The sequence below is a fragment of the Phyllobates terribilis genome, unplaced genomic scaffold (assembly GCF_046119375.1).
Source record: "Phyllobates terribilis strain yellow unplaced genomic scaffold, ASM4611937v1 Scaffold_7__3_contigs__length_470593459, whole genome shotgun sequence".
Classification (NCBI taxonomy): Eukaryota; Metazoa; Chordata; class Amphibia; order Anura; family Dendrobatidae; genus Phyllobates; species Phyllobates terribilis.
In genome coordinates, this window is record NW_027362767.1 from 95,124,001 (window position 1) to 95,148,147 (window position 24,147).

The 24,147-nt window shown below is 41.7% G+C and overlaps 1 protein-coding gene across 1 annotated transcript in view; it reads right to left on the reverse strand.

The window, feature by feature from the left end:
- Positions 1 to 219: 219 nt before the first annotated feature.
- The window catches only part of SCG5 (secretogranin V), a 47,624-nt gene continuing 23,696 nt past the window's right edge, over positions 220 to 24,147 (reverse strand). Inside the window, exons 3-6 of the mRNA XM_073639013.1 lie at positions 14,389 to 14,538; positions 11,213 to 11,322; positions 5,686 to 5,739; positions 220 to 698 (exon numbers count right to left, since the gene is read on the reverse strand). Of these exons, the coding sequence (XP_073495114.1) occupies positions 609 to 698; positions 5,686 to 5,739; positions 11,213 to 11,322; positions 14,389 to 14,538 (404 nt within the window). The 3' untranslated portion in view covers positions 220 to 608. The remainder of the gene's footprint in view (positions 699 to 5,685; positions 5,740 to 11,212; positions 11,323 to 14,388; positions 14,539 to 24,147) is intronic.

Here is a 24,147-nt window from a genome sequence, read left to right on the forward strand (position 1 = left end):
ATCATTTTTAAGCTAAAAAACTGACAGAATTGGAATTTTTCTCCATTTCACCACACTTGGAATTTTTCAAAAATGAAAAACTGACCCTTTTTAGGGGGTTAGAGACAATATGTATTAATTCTACCAGTTATATATATAGTTACATATAGTATATCTCCCCATATCATTCATTAATCAGTTATAGATGAACTTGTCATTGAATATAAATCATGTACAATGCACGGGAATACAATCTTTATTGCAGTTATTACTAAATTTACAGTGCTAATCCAAGTTAGTAGTAAGTAGTGATCTCTGCAGCCAGACACAGGAGATGGGGGGTCTTATTGGTAACTACAGCTTAACACTGACTATATTTGGCAGCAAGCAAATGGTTAAACTTCCCCAAAGCATCACAAAAAAATGCACAAGATACCGTTCCTCTAATTTAACAGAAAGCAGAAGTCTATATTTTTTATTACCTATGACAACATAATGTTATAAATCCAGCTGTTTCCCATTCACAGGTCTATAAATAATAAGCATGCTGCCAGTCAGTGGGGCTCTGGAGCAGCAGATAGGACGCCGAGCCGGATCACAGAAAAGACGGCACACTCATTTGGTTTTGCTTATTCTTCCTCTTCACCGGAGAAATGCGGAACAGACTTCTTGGCTACAACGTTATCCAGCCTCTGTCCCTGTAGGTATGGATTCACCATCTGTAAGAGGAAAAGGTGGGTGGTGACGAGTGTGTAAGTCATGAAAATTATAGATAGCTAGAACCAAAGTTTCAGAGAAGTTGGGACGCGGTGTACAATGTAAAGAAGACAATGCAATGATTTGGAAATCTCTTAAAGCCATATTTTATTCACAGAAGGTAAGAACGGAGATCAGAAGGTGAACGTTGGACATTTTTTCCATTTAATTCGAAATAAAATTAACTCATTTAGAAATTGGTGTCAACAAAATATGTAAAAAAAAAAAAATTTGGTCCAGGGCCATGTCTACTATTGTGTAGCATCCGCTCTACTTTTACAACAGTCTGTAAACATCTGGGAAGTGAGGAGACCAATTGCTGGAGTTTTGGGAGATGAATGGTGTCCCATTCTTTAACAATGTAAGATTATCACTGCTCCACAGTCCGGGGTCCTTTTTGCTGGATTGTTCATCTGTTAATGCACCAAATGTTTTCTACTGGAGAAAGGTCTGGAGTGCAGGTGGCCGCTTCATCACCCGAACGCTTCTTCTGTGAAGCCATGCTGTTGTGATGGATGCAGTATTGTCTTGCTGAAATATGCCAAGCTTTCCCTAAAACAGATATTGCCTGGATAGGAGAATATGTTGTTCTACCACCTCTATATAATGCTCAGTACTGATGGCGCCTTTCATGTATGATCCGCCCCTGCCATACATTGGATCAGAGATGCAGGAACTGTGCACTGATAACAAGCTGGATGGTTCTTCCCTTGAGTCCATAGGACACAATGTCCAGGGGATCCATAAAGAAGTTCACATTTTGATTCATCTGACTACAGAACAGTTTTCAATTTTGCCTCAGTCCATTTTTAAATGAGCTTTGGCCCAGAGAAGACAGCAGCATTTACTGATTGTGTTGATCTATGGCCTCTTCTTTGTATGATAGAGCGTTTACTTGCATTTATGGATTGCATGGTGAACTGTGTTCAGAGACAATGATTTCTGGAAGTATTCCTGAGCCCGTGCAGTAATCTGTACAACCCAATAATGCCTGTTTTTACTGCAGCACCGCCTGAGGGCCCGTAGATCACGAGCATCCAATATTGACCGTCAGCCTTGTCCCTTGTGCACCTGGATTTCTCCAGAATCTCCAAATCTTTTGATATTATGTATGATAGATGGCGGGATATTCAAAGTATTTGCAATTTTACATTGAGGAATATTTCTCTGAAGTTGTTCCACCATTTTTAGATGCAGTTGTTCACAAATTAGTGAACCTCTGACTATCTTTGCTTCAAAGAGACTCTGCCTCTCTAACATGCTCTTTTTATACGCAGTCATGTGACTTCATTGAAAAATTACCCTCAAGCTGCTTTTCATTAATTCCACTTACTTTTAAGGCCTTTTGTTAACCTTGTCCCAACTTTTTTAAGAAGTATTGCTTCAATCATTTTCTAAATGAGTGATTTTTTTTCTCAAATCAAATTGAAAAATCTCCAACATTCACCTTCTGATCTGTGTCCTATGTTCTGTTGTGAATAAATTATGGTTTCCAAATCATTGCATTTTTGTTTTCTTTACAGTTTATATGTCCCTACTATTTTGCAATTGATGTTGTAGATAGATAGATATTAGAATTTAATGGGTCATATAATGTTCATGATGTAGGTCTGATTTACTGTATACTCCAGGAAAGCCTCTGAAAGTATATGCTAAATATACACCCTGGACACGTACATCAAATTTGTGCAAATCTCAATCCTGAAAAGCTTGTAATTGCCTAGAAAATACATGTGGAGGAGAGAGAGAGAAAAAGAGTACCCCGCTGACCAAAAGAGCTTACACTCTACTGGAGAGAGAGGACCCCGCTGACGATAAGAGCTTACACTCTACAGGAGAGAGAGAGGACCCCACTGACCATAAGAGCTTACACTCTACAGGAGAGAGAGGACCCTGCTGACCATAAGAGCTTACACTCTACAGGAGAGAGAGAGGACCCCTCTGACCATAAGAGCTTACACTCTACAGGAGAGAGAGAGGACCCCACTGACCATAAGAGCTTACACTCTACAGGAGAGACAGAGGACCCCACTGACCATAAGAGCTTACACTCTACAGGAGAGAGAGAGGACCCCACTGACCAAAAGAGCTTACACATGTCATGGGTGTGTCAGAGGTGACAGACAGTCGCCCTGCAGTGGTTTGCAGGAGATCTCCACGTTTGGCAATGCAGACAGCTGCCTAGATAGGAAGCTGTGTTTAGGACCAAGCGAATACCTCAACAATAAACAGCAAATACATACAAATCTCAAAAAAAGGCCATCTGGCCACAAAAAATCCGCCAACAAGAATCGGACATATACAGCAAAAAATGGCAGAATTAAAATATAACTTTTAATGGGATAATTAAAATCTAAATAGTATCTAGATACACACAAACAAACATAAATAGGGATGTTATTCACCCAGTGGGGTGGACTAGTTCAGAAAATACAACAGGAGATATATGTTCCTTAATTTACTACAATAATGTTTACTCCTTAATAGTAGAGAGAGACTATCATATGCAAACAGTGGAAATTCATAAGTAGAAAGAAAAGGAACAATCTCACCGGTCCTGCAGCACGAATTTCTCCACAGAATAGCACAGGGTTAATCCAGCGGTCATCCACCTCTGACCCTATAATGCCCTGTTCTCATATGCTGTCCCTAGGACCCCAAAGCTCCCGCCCTGACAAGGGCAGTCCACAGCTGACCCTAAAGATCTGATCAGCCCTACATAGACCCTACAGAAGTTTCCCAACGCGTTTCCTCACCATCAAGTGATTCATCAGGGGAGTAACAGAAAAATTATTATCATTGGTCTAGGGTATGGTAACCTTAGGTACACACATGGGAATTATTTGGATTAATTGTACCTGAACATACTTAAGGCAATCAACCTGTGGCCATTTTGCCACTGCCTTTTCTATATACCTGCATGGAGGGTTACCATACCCTAGACCAATGATAATAATTTTTCTGTTACTCCCCTGATGAATCACTTGATGGTGAGGAAATGCGTTGGGAAACTTCTGTAGGGTCCATGTAGGGCTGATCAGATCTTTAGGGTCAGCTGTGGACTGCCCTTGTCAGGGCGGGAGCTTTGGGGTCCTAGGGACAGCATATGAGAACAGGGCATTATAGGGTCAGAGGTGGATGACCGCTGGATTAACCCTGTGCTATTCTGTGGAGAAATTCGTGTTGCAGGACCGGTGAGATTGTTCCTTTTCTTTCTACTTATGAATTTCCACTGTTTGCATATGATAGTCTCTCTCTACTATTAAGGAGTAAACATTATTGTAGTAAATTAAGGAACATATATCTCCTGTTGTATTTTCTGAACTAGTCCACCCCACTGGGTGAATAACATCCCTATTTATGTTTGTTTGTGTGTATCTAGATACTATTTAGATTTTAATTATCCCATTAAAAGTTATATTTTAATTCTGCCATTTTTTGCTGTATATGCCCAGCGAATACCTCCCTTTAGTCTGGGTGTATATATACCTGGTGGGCGTCGCCGGTTATACTCATTTCTACTTGGAACTTGGCTGAAGCAGCATCACTCTCTGGAGTCTTGAGGCCGTGTGCCCTGTTGGAGTTATTCTAAAGCCAAGTTGTTGTTCCTCTGTGTTGTCTTCCCCTTTTGTCTTCAGAGTGCTAGCGGAGGTTGACAAGTGCTCATCTCCTTCCACCCCCAGCTATAGCCTTACGCCAGGGATAGTAGTGCGAGGCACGTGATCGGTGACAGCTGCGGAGGCTGTATAGGGACGTTAGGGGGAGACAGGGTGACGCTAGTCCAGATTAGGAAGTCACCTCTTCCCCCTTTCTCTCATGTCTGGGCTCCCTTTTCCCCTCTGTGTTGCACTCACACCTGGCGTGACACCACACTACAGGATAGAGAGGACCCCGCTGACCATAAGAGCTTACACTGTACAGGAAAGAGAGAGGGTCCCACTGACCATAAGAGTTTACACTCTACAGGAGAGAGAGCATCCCGCTGACCATAAGAGTTTACACTCTACAGGAGAGAGAGGACCCCGCTGACCAAAAGAGTTTACACTCTACAGGAGAGAGAGAAAGGACCCCGCTGACCATAAGAGCTTACACTCTACAGGAGAGAGAGAGAGAACCCTGCTGACCATAAGAGCTTACACTCTACAGGAGAGAAAGGACCCCGCTGACCATAAGAGCTTACACTCTACAGGAAAGAGAGAGATTTACCTAGTGACTCTGGAGATGGAACACAGCTCTGCCATACAAATTGTGACCAGCTGGGATCTACTGAACTGTGATGGCCCAGGTACAGACCACCACTGTACAAGGTATGATAATCATAGCTGCAGGGCATTATGGGGACGCCCACGCGGCAATGCAAAGTGACATTATCCCACTCTCTGATGCTTCAGCAGTAAGGGAAATGGTGCCGGGCAAGTGTTTGGATTTGCGAACCACAAATCCAATCTCAAAATGTTCAATTGGCGGATCGATTCACTCATCTCTAGTAGGTGTCGTAGCATCTGCTATATGCTCACTATTGGCAATAGCAAACAAACAAAAAAAAAAGTTGAATACATAGAAAAAAAAATGCAAGTAAAATTGCATCAAAAACACATGTGTTGTTCACAACTTTTTTCTGCCAACACTCTGGTTTTGGTGCAAATACTCATCATGTGCACATACCCAATTGTACTTCAGTATAGAAATTTCTATCTACAAAATCCAAAAGTTATTGAAGCGGCAAACTTTGTTAAAATCAAAATCTGTCACTCTCAAAAGTTTTGGTCACGACTGTAAAAAGTCTACTCTGTATCCATACTGGGTATACTCTTAACCCATAAAATGTGTGGAATTCCCCATGCTGAAGTCTTTCTCATAAAACCTTTATCTCCCATTTCCCACAACTATACAAAACACAACATGTCAAATATTATGTCAAACAACAATTGAAAAATCAAGAAGTATTACCCTCTTTTTCCTCTGGGAGGTGCCTTTCATCTTCTCATAAAGTAGTTTTTTATTCTGCACACAGGATAAAAGCAGAAATCACAATGCTGTCAATCACAGTTTTCTTTTATAATGTGGGTACAAGGAATAGAAATTAGATAGTCGCCATATACCTGCAGGAGGATTAGCTTTGCTTGCTCAAGAATTACAGCTAGAAACATAGTTTTTGATGGATAAATACAAAATATCCTTAGATTTAAGAGCACGTCTTTCCCCTAAACATTTGCAGAAAATACCCGACAAAATTAAGGCCTCTACAATTATTAAAATAGTTTAATAGTGCTATTTAACTAAAAGAATAAACGTCAGATATGAATAGATGGAGTGTGGAGCAGAGCATTTTCTTTCATTATATCCCACCAGACTGATTGATCTGGAGCCAGTCTCCCTGATCTCATTGATTTGCTCTTTCTAATCTGAATCTAGTCTAAGATCTGGGGATACTTTCTATAATTTGGGATCATTATAAAATGCTCTCAACAATTTTCCCTTTAAGCATAGAGGGGTTTTGTTTGGCCTTGGGGATTCACATCTGTTTGATTCTTGCAGTCTTGTCTGGACTCAAAGATTATGCTGGAGAAATAGGGCTTTTCCACATGTACAAAGACTAGAAAATCGATAAAAGTTTTTCCAAATGACAGCAAAATTATTATTTTTTCTACATTTTAGGAGGAGACAGTTCTGTTATACTGATTATTACGCGTAGCCTACGGGTGTTGAAGGATTTATCGAACCATTAAACGATTTCTTATCGTTAAAAAAAAAAAATGACATTAAAAATGCACTCCTAACAAAAATGTTATCCCCTAAACCTTTCCAACTATCTACAGTACAGACCAAAAGTTTGGACACACCTCATTTAAAGATTTTTCTGTATTTTCATGACTATGAAAATTGTACATTCACACTGAAGGCATCAAAACTATGAATTAACCCATGTGGAATTATATACTTAACAAAAAAATGTGAAACAACTGAAAATATGTCTTATATTCTAGGTTCTTCAAAGTAGCCACCTTTTGCTTTGATGACTGCTTTGCACACTCTTGGCATTCTCTTGATGAGCTTCAAGAGGTAGTCACCGGAAATGGTCTTCCAACAATCTTGAAGGAGTTCCCAGAGATGCTTAGCACTTGTTGGCCCTTTTGCCTTCACTCTGCGGTCCAGCTCACCCCAAACCATCTCGATTGGGTTCAGGTCTGGTGACTGTGGAGGCCAGGTCATCTGGCGTAGCACCCCATCACTCTACTTGGTCAAATAGCCCTTACACAGCCTGGAGGTGTGTTTGGGGTCATTGTCCTGTTGAAAATTAAATGATGGTTCAACTAAATGCAAACCGGATGTAATAGCATGCCTCTGCAAGATGCTGTGGTAGCCATGCTGGTTCAGTATGCCTTCAATTTTGAATAAATCCCCAACAGTGTCACCAGCAAAGCACCCCCACACCATCACACCTCCTCCTCCATGCTTCACAGTGGGAACCAGGCATGTAGAGTCCATCCGTTCACCTTTTCTGCGTCGCACAAAGACACCGTGGTTGGAACCAATGATCTCAAATTTGGACTCATGAGACCAAAGCACAGATTTCCACTGGTCTAATGTCCATTCCTTGTGTTCTTTAGCCCAAACAAGTCTCTTCTGCTTGTTGCCTGTCCTTAGCAGTGGTTTCCTAGCAGCTATTTTACCATGAAGGCCTGTTGCACAAAGTCTCCTCTTAACAGTTGTTGTAGAGATGTGTCTGCTGCTAGAACTCTGTGTGGCATTGACCTGGTCTCTAATCTGAGCTGCTGTTAAACTGCGATTTCTGAGGCTGGTGACTCGGATAAACTTATCCTCAGAAGCAGAGGTGACTCTTGGTCTTCCTTTCCTGGGGAGGTCCTCATGTGAGCCAGTTTCTTTGTAGCGCTTGATGGCTTTTGCAACTGCACTTGGGGACACTTTCAAAGTTTTCCCAATTTTTCGCACTGACTGACCTCCATTTCTTAAAGTAATGATGGCCACTCGTTTTTCTTTACTTAGCTGCTTTTTTCTTGCCATAATACAAATTCTAACAGTCTATTCAGTAGGACTATCAGCTGTGCATCCACCAGACTTCTCCACAACACAACTGATGGTCCCAACCCCATTTATAAGGCAAGAAATCCCACTTATTAAACCTGACAGGGCACACCTGTGAAGTGAAAACCATTTCCGGTGACTACCTCTTGAAGCTCATCAAGAGAATGCCAAGAGTGTGCAAAGCAGTCATCAAAGCAAAAGGTGGCTACTTTGAAGAACCTAGAATATAAGACATATTTTCAGTTGTTTCACACTTTTTTGTTAAGTATATAATTCCACATGTGTTAATTCATAGTTTTGATGGCTTCAGTGTGAATGTACAATTTTCATAGTCACGAAAATACAGAAAAATCTTTAAATGAGAAGGTGTGTCCAAACTTTTGGTCTGTACTGTTTATGTTGTAAAACAGAAATAAATTAACTGGAGTATAAGTTGGTATACATACAGTGTGTAAGAGCATGTTCACACTGGCCAATAAACAAAACAAACCCATGATAGAAATAAAATGAACATATACCCTGCTATAAGTAAGAAAAAGCCATAGTGCATATAAATAATATAGGGTACTTGGTAAACACTGTTTTTGATAAAAAAAAAAAAAAAAAAAGCGTAAAAGCCATTCCACCAGCGCCAAGGTGACCCTGCTGGGACGGTCTTAACCTCTAGTATTAAAACCTTACCATGTGTCAAAATTGACCTCAATGTGAATAATTGAGGGCATGACCGGGGCCCGACTATGGACACCCAGTAATGGAAAGCTATATAAACGTAATGCCCAGCTCAAAGAATGGGAGGCTGCACCCTTGTATGCACTGAGTGCAAGAACCCAAAGCAAAACCGAAAGAAAAGAACTTGAGTATAAGTTGGTATACAGTACATGCAACGTATAAGAGCATGTTCACACTGGCCATTAATCAGTCAAAATCTAAGATAGTCCTAACCTGTTCATTTTGTTTCTGTCTCGGCTGGGTACACCTTGGCACTGATGGGATGGCTCTTAAGCTTTTTTTGATCAAAACAGTGTTTGCTAAGTACCCAATGCTATTTATATGCACAGTTGCTTTATACTTACTTAAAGCAGTGTATATGTTCATTTTGTATGTATGTGTTGTAGTGTAGTTGTATTAAAATACTTAACATTCACCGTCTTCTATGGTTTACAGCACCGCTCCGGTCCTCTTCTGGGTCACGTGGGCGCTCTTCATCTTGGCCGGCTCACACAGGGACCGTTGTACGGAGCGGTGCAATTTCCACTAATGTAAGCCCATGAACCTCAGAACGAGCCTCCATAGATTTACATTGTGACAGCAACTTACAGTCCACACATAAAACCCTGTGTGATCCAGTGATTTGAGGTCATGTAACCCAGAAAAGGACTGGAGCAACACTGGAACTGGTGATCAGTAAATATTTTAATACAAGTACACTAAATTATAGACATATTTAGAAAGGTTTAGGGGGATAAATTTTTTGTTGGGAGTGCTTCTTTAATAATAAGGGTTATTCCAGTTTTGGCAAATTATCACCTACTAACTGCTGGGACCTCAACCAGTTGCCAGAATGGGCTACTCTTTTTGGTGGCCTTGCAGCTAAGGGCGTAAAACCGGACAGAAGTTCCCAGGTCTATCAATTAGTTGGGCGCACACTGATCTCACAATTGTCACCTATCCATATAGTATTGTACATGATTCTTGCATACTGTGGTGCACAGTGTTATATTAGCGTCCCTTATATCTCGTATTGTTAAAAAAAAAACTTTAAATCACCTAACTTATTTGTCTCAACTGGAATACCCATTTGTTTATAATTTCGAATAACATTTTTTCCCCTTTATAAGAAATATTATTCCCCATTTACTAATATATATATATATATATATATATATATATATATATATATATATATATGAAAAAGTTTATTGTAAAATAAGTAGGGGTTATATTTAGACATTTTTATACAATACTAACTTTTATTTATTAAACCTATTTTCTTATTTACTTGCCTACTTATGTTTGTGCATAGAAATAGACTTAGGCTTTGGTTGGGACAGGGGTGCGGCTGTGAATATGTCAACTATTCGAAAGTTGCTGAGACTTGAGATTTATTGAAAACAATTTCAGGAAATTTTCAGCATCCCTTGTCAAAAAACGGTGGGGTTTACACAAGCTTGCATACAGGTGGTTCAGGTTGGGGTTTGGAAGGAGCTGCATCCAAGACAAAAATGTCCTTTAAGGGGTGTTCTCAAGTTTAAATCTTATCCTCTTATCCACCAGATAGGGGATTACTTTCCGATCACGGATGATCTGACCGCAAAGGCCTCCAATGGTCCCGAGAACTAGGGCTCAGAAGAACCCTGACTGAATGGAGGGGAGGTAGATCACGCGCATTGCTACTCCATTCATTCTTAATGGGAGCAGCGGAGCTTGCAGAGTGCAGTGCTCGGCTTGTCATCAGTGCCCCTACTAGAATCAATGGAGCAATAGTGCACATGATCAACCTCTACTCTATTCAGCCATGGCTCTTCAGAGTCCCGTTTTTTCGGATTGGTGGGGGCCACAGCAATCTGTCAACCATCAATCGTAAAATTATCTCCTATCCCTAAACTTGAGAACACCCCGTTAAGTTACCAACTTGAATATTGGTAACTATGGTATTACAGTTCTTCAGACAGCTAAAATCACATATGCTGTTTTTTGAGACAAACACAGGCGTAGATCCAAAAGAGTAGCACCAGTGGCATAACTGGAAGATCATGGGCCAAAATGCTAAATCTCCAAAAGGGCCCTCAACAAACAGAGGTCTTTAATAGTAAAAGTTTTCATATTGGGCAAAGAGACCTTTTGGACCCCCGATACTCTCAGACCCGGGTGCAATAGCAACCCCAATGCCTAATATAGTTATGCCCCTGAGTAAAACTATTCTTTCCCTTACACTGTTTCTCTTTTGGATTCCTCTCCTGGCTGTGAAAATAAATGAAAACTACCACATGTAAAGCACCATCGAATAAATGGTGCTATAATAATAAATAAGAATACCACAAAAACAGAACGTGTGATTCCGGCCTTAAAAAGTAAAACTACGGGACAATGAGTTGATGGCTTTCTCTTTAGATAGACAAACCTATCTACCATGGGACATCTATGTGCGATCAGTGGAGTTCTGACCTCTGGAGCCCCAGCCCATCAGCAAACTATGGAGTACAATGTTTTTTTTTCTGTGAACAGCAGCCGATCAGTACAGATCGATTCAGTGGTTGCATTTACAGAAGCATTTCTGGAGCCCCGCATCCCCATGCTGAATAGAAGTTGGACCCTCATCGATTACACATTGATGAGGGTCTATCGTGAGCATGCTAAATAGTATGTATATGATTTGACAAGCAATGGCAAAGCCTTAGAGAGCTAAAGTAGTAAGAGATAACAGACTTACCCACTTGTTAACTCCCGGATAGTTGTGTTCTGGGTCGTACAGGTTTTGGTGAAGCTGGTACTCTTTGCTGAACTGGGCTGTGTCTGGTGTATCTGCCAAGCAGCCATCACCTATTTTCCAAATGAAAACATTCTTATAAAATTGGAACAATTAGGTACATTGTCCCGAAGATGGCTGCAGTAAGAACGATCTATGGAAGGCAGGCCGTGCTCACAGTGAATTGTGCATTCATGTTCATGGAGAATGCACAAGTAATGGTCTCAAAAGTTATACTGTATAACCCAAAGAAATGCTACAGTCGGGGAAGTAGGTGTAGGAAGTGCCGAGGCAGGAGCAGACTTTGGGTCCTAGTCCTTAAAGGAGTTATGTGGCATAATTGTTTTTTTATGGGGCTAAAGAAAAGACAGGCAGGTAGTTGCTAATTACCTGCCTCTTCTTCCCGATGCTGGCTCAAAGCGGTCACTGACCACTCCTGCCGGCAATTCTGTGGCTTTCGCTAACATCACATCAACAGAGCAGTTGCTTCTCTTCTGCTCTGCTCTATTGAGGGGGCATTACTGCTGATGTCATGTTACTTGACTGTCGGCTTCCTGCTGCCTAACTGCAGAGAGCCAGTTGTCAATCTGCATGACGTGTACAGTGACGACCCATCAACACAGCAGCCCGGAAGAAGAGCTGCTCTGTTGACATGGGGTCAAATGAAGCAGCAGAATCGCCGGCAGGAGCAACTACTTGCGTGTCAGTTCTTAGTCCCATGAGAAAAAAAATAAAATAGTCCAGGATAACCCCTTTAAAGAGAACCTGTCAGCCTAGAAATGCAGTGCAAACTGCCAGCAGCATGTTATAGAGCAGGAGCAGCTGAACATATTGATATATATTTTTGTGGGGAAAAGATTCGGTAATATTTCTATTTTATTCAATGAAATCCCTGTTCTCTCCATGCACTCAGGTCCAGTGGACGGTTTTAGGTAGTGATTGACAGCTTCCTCTACAAGCACAATTACACTTACAAAGAGAAAACGGTCAATGACTGATTAGGAACGTCTGCTGGACCTGTGCACAGAAAGGGCAGGGAGTTCATTGCATAAAATACAACTTATACTGAATCTTTCCCCACAAGACTATTTGCCATTCTGTTGAGCTCCTCCTGCTCCATTACATACCAAGGTTATGGATTCTTTTTAGGGGTCAATGGCGCCAAAAAGCACATGGTAGGAGTGGGCCCTGTTAAATATTTTATTTTGGGGAGCATCAAGTTATCCCACTGGTTGCAGTGGATATCAGTAATCGATGGCTGGTATTGCAGCTCAGCCTCTTTGACGTTACATATTGTAGATTTTTATGCACTCTGAATACTGCCATATAGTAGAAAAAACCGTCATGCTCCAAATCCTGATTGTTATGTGGAATTCTGGAAAATGTATTCTGCAGTATTGACCTCATAGTCTCTCTATGGGGGAGGGGGGCCATATTAGGGATCTAATATGGCATAAATAATGGATAATTCAAATGTACACTGAAGAATAAGGAATTAGAATAAAAAAAATAAAGCCAGAAAGAATCTTTTCCAATAAAACATGATTAGGGTGTGATATTTTTTAAACCTACATTAGAAACATTAACAATGCTAATCTTAATATTAGTTTGCATGTTACATCGTCCTGAGTCCACCTGCCCGAAAAACTCAAATTGCCTATACATTGCTTTTGTGATTTATTAGATAACTAGTCTAGATAACTTAGCCATAATCACATATTGGGAGAGGTTCGATGACCTCGTTCGTGTCTGTAGTGGTAACTTATTTACCAAGAACACTTTTACTTTGTGCCTTTGGCAAAATCTGTAATGTCTATAGGTCCCTTTAATGACTTGTTCATTTACTCACAGACACAGTGACGCCACTGAGCAGGTACATGAGGCGGTGGAAAGTGAACGGATAGAGCAGGTGAATGTCATAGTTGTTAATTTTTAATTATTATTTATGTTAATCCCTGTTGGGTTTTATTGTAAGATACACAATGGACCATGGATTCAAGAGGAAGAATGTCAGAATGTCCAGCAGAAAGTGTTAAAGGGATATTCCGGGCTTGGGGCTCAAGTCTGAAGTCACTCCTATGGGCCTATAGACTTGTAAATCCGCACAGTGCGTGCTGTCAGGATTCTCAGATGACGGCAACGGGAGCAGGCGGTCACATGACTACAAATTTGCATACTTCCAGCCACATTCCTACTAGACGTATCAGACCTCGCTCAATTCACTTGCACGTGACCCTATGTATGCAGATCACATACATGCAGTCACGCGCCCACCAGCATCGGAGAATCCTGACAGCGCTTATACTGTATACTGTGAGGATTCACAAGTCTGCACTCACATAGAGTGACTGCAGACTTGGACCCCAAACCTGGAGAACCCCTTCAACACTGAAGGTAGATCATGAAATCACTTCATGCTGGTCCATAAAGAGGTTGTCCAGACACCTAAACAGTTTAAAAAAACAAGACAAAGAATGCTGTAAATTAAGAAAAATAAATAAAACTGATCTTACCAATATCTCAATGATCGTGACCTGATGTTCCCTGGTCTCAGACCATTCTCCTTGCTCAGTCTGTACGTGCTGACATGTGACTGTTTTAGTAAATCACTGGCTTTAACAGTGACATGTTGTATGTTGGTCACTGCTGCAGACAGTGATTGGTTGCAGTGGTCACATATTTATCCAGATTGAGCAGGAAGTACAGACACTGGACAGGGGGCACAGGACACTGGGATGGCAGTATTATTGTTTTCATTTTACAGCATTCTGAGCTTAAAAAAAAGGGTAGACATTCCTGTTAGATCGGCATGTCATGGTGAGGGTGAAAAAATTGTTGGACATCATATAAATATTATTTTTCAAAAAAGTACTAGGTCCATTCTCTTTAGGTCTTGACCTGTAATAACTTTAAACATTTTGAAAATTTTAAACACAAAAGCATCTTGGGATAGATGATTGGATGTTTACAAAACACTACATTATGTACTGAAACTATCCAATTTATTTAAGGTCTCTCTTTATTCCTGTATTAAAAAAAAACAGTGTGAAGAAAATAAGGTTGCAGTTTATAATAAATGAATGCCATGTATTTTTGTTTTATTATATCAACTTTAATATCAGACAATAGGTTAACTATACCTGTTTTTCCAACAGGACATGGGTTAGGAGGGTTTGGATATCCTTGATCTTCCCGGAAGTCTTTAGGAATGTTGTCCCCTGTTAGCTCCGCTACAATGTTTGGTATGTTCCCATATGGTCCCAAGTGCTGCAATCCTTCATGAGCGCCACCTGTCGGAAGTGTGAAATGTCATTTGCGCCATAAGAAATGACAAAATATAAATGTATAACTAAGTGGCATACACAGAAACTATGGGGCCCCATAGCAAAAGTTCTAATCTGGCTCCTCCCCAACAAAAAACAAAAAAAAAATTAATATTTGGTGGGGTCACAGAAGAGCAGATCTCACAACTTTGCAGCCTTTACAAAGTAATTTTCCTCTTACTGAAGCCTTAGATTCCCTTTTCATAGCACCCATGGAGTATGATTCCACAAAAGTGCCACATAAACACTGTAGGATACCTGCACAGTACCCTCCACACGCACAAAATGATGACCCTATAATATGGCAAAGTATGGAGACCCCAAAACAGTATGATCCCCCAACTGTGACTCCCACACAGCCCTCTATGCAGTATAATGGGCCTACATACAGTGTAATGGCCCCACACCTCTCCACACTAGCCCCCCAAACAGTATAATGGCCCCCACACAAACCTTCACACTGTATAATTGCTTGCATACTGTATAATGGCCCCTGTATAGCCCTCCATAAAGTATAAAGGCTCACACACAGCCCTCCAAATGTTATAATGGCCCCCAGATAGCCCTCCAAATATTATAATAGCCACTACATAGCCCTCCATATGGTATAACGGGCCCCATAGTCCTCCATATAGTATATTACACCCCATTATCCTCCATATAGTATGATGCGCTCTATAGTACTCCATATAGTATAATTCAATCCATAGTCCTGTGCAGGCCCCATCGGCTCACGGGCCCGGTTTAATTTAGGTCTTCAGTATTGGATGCAGAACATTATCCCATATATGTTCCTCTTTCAAGATGGCTTTTCTACCTGCCAAGGGCAGTCCATGTGCACCAGGTTATGTAAAGCTGTACTGCATGGAATATATTGGGCACGATTAATCATTTGCAATTTTTTAAGTAATTTTTTCTTTTTTTTGTCTTGTAGTATTCACTGACATTTTGTTTTAGCCTAATTCATCAAAGTGGTGCACACAATTCATGAATTTTGCACAAAATAAAAAAAAATGCTCTTTAGTTTTGCTTTTAACCCGTTTCGCAATTTTTTTTTGTTGCAAAAAAGTACCCTTCACTCTAAAATGTCATAAATATTGCAGGCATACATGAAATCACTCCAAGTAAAGCCTGGAGTGTATTGGTCATGAAATGTGAAACTTCTTGAAAAGTCACAAATGATCAGTCTGGCAAAAAAACATATGGAAACCCTAAACTCCACCCACGATGGCGAACGAAAAAATAAACACACACACAAAGTGACTTGAAGAAAGGTGCAAATGGAAAAATTTATGAGGTCAAAACAAAAACAAAAAACAGGTGCAAATGCAATGGCGATTCAGGCCCATTGCCTTTTTAGTCATATACCGTACTTGCTCTCCATTCCTTGTTGGAGGTACATAGATGACATTCAAATTCTCTAGGCTAGTTCAAACTACTAGTTTGAAAGTTTCCTGATAGATACTATTAATTAACTGCACACTACAAGATCAAAGCCAAATGGTGGAAACACCATTACATTGCAAATTTCACAGCCACTAGTAGCCAGTTATAAAAAAGTAATCTTTCTTGATCCTACTAACCAAGAAATTACCAAAGGGCATAATATAAAACCACAGACCTTTAAAGAAGACTTCTAAATAGATTTTACCCTAAAAAGATCTTGGGGGGGGGATGCACTGACTCAATAGAAAAAGATTTTATCACTGCAAACGAAGACAACAGAGTTAACATATCTCCTTTTCCATTGGTGATACTGATATGGAGAGAACCTTCATAAAAATCTGTTTCATGGCCACTGTACTGAAAATTAAATGTCCACCTCGCCCACTTTCAGTTCTGGAAGTGCATTGTAAGCTGAAGGGGCAGTTAATGTCATGATTTTTCCATCCAAGTTACCCTTTATCGCTTTATCGATGACAATTTTTATTTGGTCCGGCAACCAACTCTCTCTGGACAAACTCATTGAGGAGATTAACCAGAATGACTGTTTTTTACATTTTACCTCAACCACGAGTACCCAACAAATCAATTTTCTTGACCTCAATATCCATGTACGTGATAATCAGATCCACACCCGCACTTTTACCAAACCCACAGATGCAAACAGCTACATCTCACTGGACAGTGGCCACCTCCCTAGTTGGTTATTCAACATCCCAAAGAGCCAGTTTATGCGACTTCATAGAAATTGTTCAGATACCCAATACTTTGAGGAGGAAGCAGGAGTACTAACCACCAAATTCCAAAATAAAGGATATGACCCGCATTTCCTCACATCAACCAAAAATCTAGTAAAACAAATCCCTTGTGACAACATTCTAAAGTGCCCCACTAGAACGATTCAGGTAGCATCTAATGATTTGAATGTACCCATTATAACACCCTATAACTCCAATACACATTTACTAAAGAGAATCATTAAAAAACACTGGAGTATCCTACAAAATTTTTAAGATTATCGGTGACAAACTCCCAAAGAACCCACGCTTTATATACAAGAAAGCATGCAACCTGGGAAATCTTGTGGCCCCCACAGTCCAAAATGACCTGCCCCCCCCCCCCCAAAAAAAAATGGAACCCTCTCCTTTACTAAAGATATCTGCGGCTTCTTCCCATGTCAAAAAATGCACAGTATGCAAAAAACTAAGTATGAAAAAACAAAAAGTAATAACCGAAAGAGACGCAACATATACCATACCAGATTTCATTACATGCACAACAGAGGGGGTTATTTATTGCTTAAAATGTCCGTGCAAAAAACTATACATAGGCAGAACGAAACGCCCCATGAACACACGTATTAATGAACACCTACAGAATATCACCAACAAGTTTGACGGACACCCACTTTCAAAACACTATGCTGAAAAACATGGGGGTTCCATAGCAGGAACCGTGGTGACAGTTATACAAAAAGTGCCAAAACAATGGCGGAAAGGTGACTACCTGAAACAAATGTCTCGGGTTGAGAGTAAATGGATATTTATGTTTGACTCTCTAAAACCTAGAGGTTTGAACTCAGAAATCGAACTGTTTGCGTTTAATAAAGATTGACAGCCATAAAGAAAAAAAAAAAAAAAAAAAAAAAATGTGACAGCTACCTGCCCATTGGTGCACTCCCACCTATAGACCTATAAAAAGGACCCACAAGTGCCTAGGGATCAGCTCTGAAGAAGGAAACCTGAGTTTCCAAAACGAGTCAGCCTTTCTGATCCCCCTAGGCCACCGTACCAGTACTCACCCACATAACGTCGCAGGACCACGCAGGTCCTCAAGCGGCCAGTGTGCACAAGCGCGCAGGTCCTCCACTGCACCTCCGAGTGCCGACACACAGATTGGTGAGAGCGGCGGGTCTCCGGCTGGGACCCTGCCCCTCCCCTCTTTGCACCACGCCACCATTCACACAGCGGAGGAAGCTTCTTCTGCCACACGGACCGGCAGCCACACAGGTCCACTGACATTGGATGTCCACAACGGACAAAAAGAGTGCGACTGAACCGGAAGTCATTGTGCCAACTTGCTACAATACGCGCGGCTCCCTGGACTGTTCTATGCACGCTGTGATTAAGCTGTGATTTGTTTTCTCTGACCCATGCAAGGATTTAAAACAGTGGTCAGGGGACGGCCCCTACTTCTATAAAACCAAGACAAACCACCCGCTACTAGTGCTGCAGGAATTCCACCCCGCTCCACTCCAGCAAGGAACCCATGTGCTTAAACTACCCCTGGGTCCACGAATACACCCACCAGTGTTTAGCACCTTGCAACCACTAAATGCGGTCTCCTCCTAAACAGCACCAGTCAGCAACAAATCAGTGACTCAACCTGTACAGGTATAGTCCACCACTGCTCTGTAGCAGTACTCGTTACAAAATATCACCATTTCCTATTAATCTGTTTTCCCACTCCCTTTGTCACTAAATATAGGTGATCGCCTTCACTCCACAAGTGGAAGCCACCCCCTTCTCTGCATCCAAACCTTCTAACTACAATCGACTAACACGTACAAAAACACATTTTACTTCCCCCCCTCCCTCCCCAAGGCAACTAAGACCTCCCATAACTGAAGGAAAATCGACTCTCATTCCCTTGCAGTCTAACTGGAACGTGGATAACCCACACCTGAACGGACCCCTTCCCCAAAACCCTCCTACACCTCAGATCAGGTAACTAGATATCTCATAATATAAGAAGGCAACCTCTAAAACTTGCCACTAAACAATTCCCTTCCTTTTTGCCATATAAGGGGGACCCTCCGACTTGGTCATCAAAGACCCTCCAGGAAGCTCATTACTGCCTCCCAACCAGGAAAAACTTCTAGGGCTCCCATCCTGACTATCTGCCCTCCTCCCATTGCTTTTAGCCCACTAGCCACCTTTTAAAACAATGATTTTTAACTTCTTGTGACCTACGTATTTAATAAAAAATTGGACAATTTTAACACCTTCATTGTTATTTCTTGCCACATACCCTATACACTAGCGCAAGTTGTTTTATATATAAGTTACCCTTCTTACGGATTCCTAGCAATCTTTTAATAATGCATATTCCTCATTTACATCAATTCTTGCAAGATGTACAGTCTCTCAGCAGCAACCTGTAGTGGGGTATAAGCAAATTTAAAAGTAGGGAATTTTATTTTTTTTAATCCATAAAATGCTCCCTCTCGCTCTTTGAAGTCCTGGGTGGGCATCTACTCCTGTACCCCAAGGTCTGGCCCTGGCTTGGAAGCTTAAAAGGGTGGTCCAAAAACTAACATTTATTTTAATCTTAAATATCTGTCTATTTTATGTCATAAAGTATATTACAAAAGAGATTAAATTAATTAAATATTCCCTATCGTTACCTCACTACGTTATGTAGCGGATTTATTTCTTTCTACTTTCTTTGATGAGGCTTTATTTGAGAAACCCCAATACATGCTGTGATACTCAAACGAGATGTCATCACGCTTTCTCCTTACAATTCGCACTGACAGTGTGCTCCTTTTCCGGCTCGTCACTTCTCATCAGAGTTGGCGAGGGAGCGAACCGTCACTGTGCATTAGGAAGAATATTGCACTGTGACAAGATCCTACTGAGCATACGTCGGAATTGACAAAGGACCCATGCTCAGTAGAAAAGGGACTAGCACAGTCCTTGAAACGAAGGTCACTGACTGCCCCTTGATGTCTCATTTGAATGTTTCAGCATGCACTGAGGGAGTTCTCAAAGTGTCATCACACAGGAAATAGGTAAAAAAAAATAAAGCACTTATATAGAGTAGAGGGAATGATATGAAATTTTGAATTAAATTATAATACAAAAGAGATTAGATTATTAAATTAAATAGACATTTAGAATTAAAATAAATAAAATGTTAGTTTCGGACCACCTCTTTAAAAAACAATAGTTGTGGATACACACGATCAAAACCATCTCAGATAAATGCAAATAAAAAAAACTATTCACAACTGAATAATATACAGGGTAGTGGCAAATGATATAAATACTGAATACAAGCAAGAGGCTGCGTCTGGCAGTAAAGCGAGCCTCAATGGCTGCTCATTCTGGCTATACAAGTTTCTTGGAACTCAGGATGAAGTGTTAGAACTCCAGAAATAGAAAAGCAACAGTCTCCTTGTATGAGCGATGCTTGCTGATCAATATGCAGCGCGCCACTTGTAAGCAGTTTGTTTTACAATGTGTCATTTCTGATACATGGATCCCCCTCATGCTCGCATCACAGACCCGGTGGCACCGTGAGCTGCCCATAAAGAAAACAGAGGTACTTAGCAGGCTCCAGGGTGCTAACACATATCTAGTTAAAGTTTAACCAAGTGACAGCATTCCTTCCACTGAGAAAACACATCTCTCCTAAAGTACTTGGAAATAGACAGCGAGGCTTAGATGAGCTGGGCCTCCATGCTGTAGCTAAGAAACCATTGCAAAGTCAATCCTTAGTCCTACTGTCTGCAAATAATGAAAGGTCACTGCAGAACTTCACTACTACAGATGATGGTGGTTGGTTGTTTGTGGCACATCTATACGAAAAGCCTCTTTTAAAATACGCAGTCTACGGGACTGGCAAATTCTACATTTGTACCAAGGAATATAGTAAAAATCCAAGTTCAACTCCAACTCCCTGAAGAGGCTGTCAAATTCATCAATTACACCTCTAATTAGACCTAATTAATTCATCAATTAGACCTAAGATTTTGTAAGCTAAATGGTGATGAATACACTATGTGTTATTTATGATGGGGTCAAGATACCACATTGTTGGGTCTCAGATGCAACCATTGACTCCATCAGTCGACCATAAAGCAGATGCAGCCATGATTTAATAAAGTTTAGGCCTAAGTACAGATAGCTTTTTCCATTAATATTTTGTGGCAAAAACAGGTTGGATCCTGTGGCTTGAAAAATAGAAAAAAGAAAACTTTTGAGAAATTTAGAACGTTTTTTTTTTTTCTTTAAATATTAACTACATGTCATGCCTTGGCTTGGGGATTCAATCTGATGACCTGTTGTTTTGTGGTCGGTTCCCTTGTCTGCTGAGCTATTCGTTTTTTCACTGTCCAAATGCTTACCTCGTGTTTCTTATTTTCTCATTTTGAGTTTGCCCTATCACATCCCGGGGTGGGGTTTAATATAATCACCCTTCACTGCACTTCCTTGCTGGTTATACCTCCTTTTATTTTTGTTCTCCTTAGTTTTACCTCTCTATCATATATGAATGTGTTTTAGTTTCTCACCTTGGGTTTTTGTACCTCTCTTCACACTTTCCTCTTCTCTTGTTGACAGGGTGTTGCAGCCTCCTCTCTGGTTCCTCCGGAGGTACGAGAAACCTCTCGATGACCTTTTAGGGAGTTAAGTCCGAGGTGGTGTTTTTAGTTGTTCGACTTGGGCCTTTCTAGATTATACAGAGACCAGTTTGGTGTAGGTGCAGCATCTCCCGGTGGTTTAACTTTCCTTTTTTCTGTGACCAGTGTGTGAGTGTATGCACATTCATAACATTATAGCCAGCCCATAACTGCATTCTGAGGCATCAGCATGGATCCAGTAAATGCCTTGGCTGCACAATTGCAGTCTTTATCCTTGGAAGTTGCGGATATCAAGCGGCAACAACAGCTCGCATGTTTTGCTGCCCCAAATGATTCAGGTCTACAGAGCATCGCAGTTGAACCCAGATAAAGTTGCCGGATTGCTTTGATGGGGACAGAAGTTCTCTATCTTTTTAGGCTCGTGTAAATTATATTTTAATCTACGTCCTGTCTCCACTGGTTTTGAGACTGCATTCAATATGCCTGAAGGTCATTTTGAAAATGTGGTGATGTCGTTCGGGTTAACCAATGCTCCGGCAGCCTTTAAAAATGTAATAAATTATATTTTTCGTTCTCTGGTGGGTAGATTTGTGGTAATAGATCTTGATGACATATTGATTTACTCGCATACTCAGGAGCAGCATCGTGAGCATGTCAGACAGGTTCTCCAAGTTCTTTGGGGTAAGACATAAGGTGACTGTCTTTACTGATCATAAGAACTTGTTGTATATTGACACTGCTAAGTGGTTAATCACCAGACAAGCTTAGTGGACTTTTTTTTTGCCCGGTTTGATTTTAAGCTTTTTTTATTTTCCCAGATCCAAGAATGTGAAGGCTGACACTTTGTCTCGTAGCTTCGCCCCAGAGTTGAGGGACAAAAATCTAGTCAAGATTCTTAGTGAGGGGGTAGTGGTTGGTGCTTTGGGGGTAGATCTCAGGCAGCGCATATGTCATGCGAGTGGTGGTGGACCATTTTAGCAAAATGGTTCATTTAATCCCACTTCAAAAGTTGCCAACAGCTAAGAGCTTAAAAACTTTGCCCATTGCTCACATCGTTAAATTGCATGGTGTTCCCAAAAACATAATTTCTGATAGAGGGGTTCTATTTCTGACTAGTTTTTGCTACAGATTGGGAATCAAGCTGTCTTTTACCTCGGGTTGTCATTCCGAGACTAATGGGTGAATAGAAAGGATAACAAGTATTTGATATGTTTTGTTTCCTTAAGTCAGGAAGACTGGTTGGAGTTTCTACCCCTAGCAGATTTTGCTTTAAATAATCATTCCTCTATGGCTATGAGGATCTCACCTTTTTTTTTTGCTGCGAAGGTTTTCATCCAGAGTTTGGGGACTTTTCTAGGCTACAGTCCTGAGGAGGAGAGATTTTCTTCCCAATTAATTAAGGTCTGGAGGGAGGTAGAAAGGGGTATTTTGGTAGTGACCAGGCCAAAAGAGGTGCTAACCGCAGATGTAGGAAAGCCTCCCGTCTTCAGCGTTGGGAACATGGGCGTACCCAGGATCAAAACTAGGGGGGGGGGGGGGGGGCAAGCCATGGTCACAGATACCGAAGATAAATATATATATAGTACAATGCAAAGATTTCACTTCTTACATTACATGAGTGATATCTATTGTAAATTCAACAATAGCTCAGAAACCGGCGAATCGCTCCACACAGAACACTGGTCCCCATATAAGGCTCCATACAGGATACTGGCCCCCATATAACACTCCATGCAGGCAGTTCCCCACACAATGCCTCATGCAGGCTGTACCACCCCCCCCCCACATAATGCCCCACGCAGGCTGTTCCCCCCACATAATGCCCCATGCAGGATGTCACCCCCCCTTATAATGCCCATTGCAGGATGACACCCCCCCTTCCTTATAATGCCCCCATGCAGGATGTCACACCCCCCCTCCCTTATGATGCCCCATGCAGGATGTCACACACACCCCCTCCCTTATAATGCCCCATGCAGGATGTCACACACACCCCCTCCCTTATAATGCCCCATGCAGGATGTCACACACCCCCTCCCTTATAATGCCCCATGCAGGATGTCACCCCCCCTCCCTTATAATGCCCCATGCAGGATGTCACCCCCCCTCCCTTATAATGCCCCATGCAGGATGTCACACACCCCCACCTCACCCCTCCCTTATACTGCCCCATGCCTCCATACAATAAAAAAAAAAAATCAAATACTCACCTCGCTTCTCACCTGCTGCCGCTGCTCCGGACTCCAGCATCGCCGGCCTCATCCCGCTCTGCACTGTGACTGCTCAGGAGAGAGCGCGGTGTAAAGACGTCACCACGCCCTCTGACCTGAGACGTCACAGTGCAGCAGCTGCGGAGGATGCAGAAGCTGCTGCGGAGGCACGGGGAGGGGTAAGTATTGTGCCGGGGCCCTGAGCAAGCGGGGGGAGTGGGTGCTGACACCGCTCTCCTCCCCTCATGGGTCCCATAGAGCGCGGGGTGCCTGACGGTGAGGGGCCTCCCCGCCTGCTCAGCGCTCCGGCATTTGCCCGGGTGCGCCGGTTGCTGACGCCGGCCCTAGTGTGCGGCGTGCGACCCTTCTTCTAGGGGGGGGGGGCAGCTGCCCCCCCCTGCCCCACCGTGGGTACGCCCATGGTTGGGAATTTTGTGTGTTTGTCCTCAAAAATTCTGTTCTTAAAGGTGACGTCAAGGAAGTTTGCAACTAAATTTGTAGGTCCTTATAAAATTATTAAAAAATTTAAAATCCTGTGATGGTTAAGTTTCAACTTCC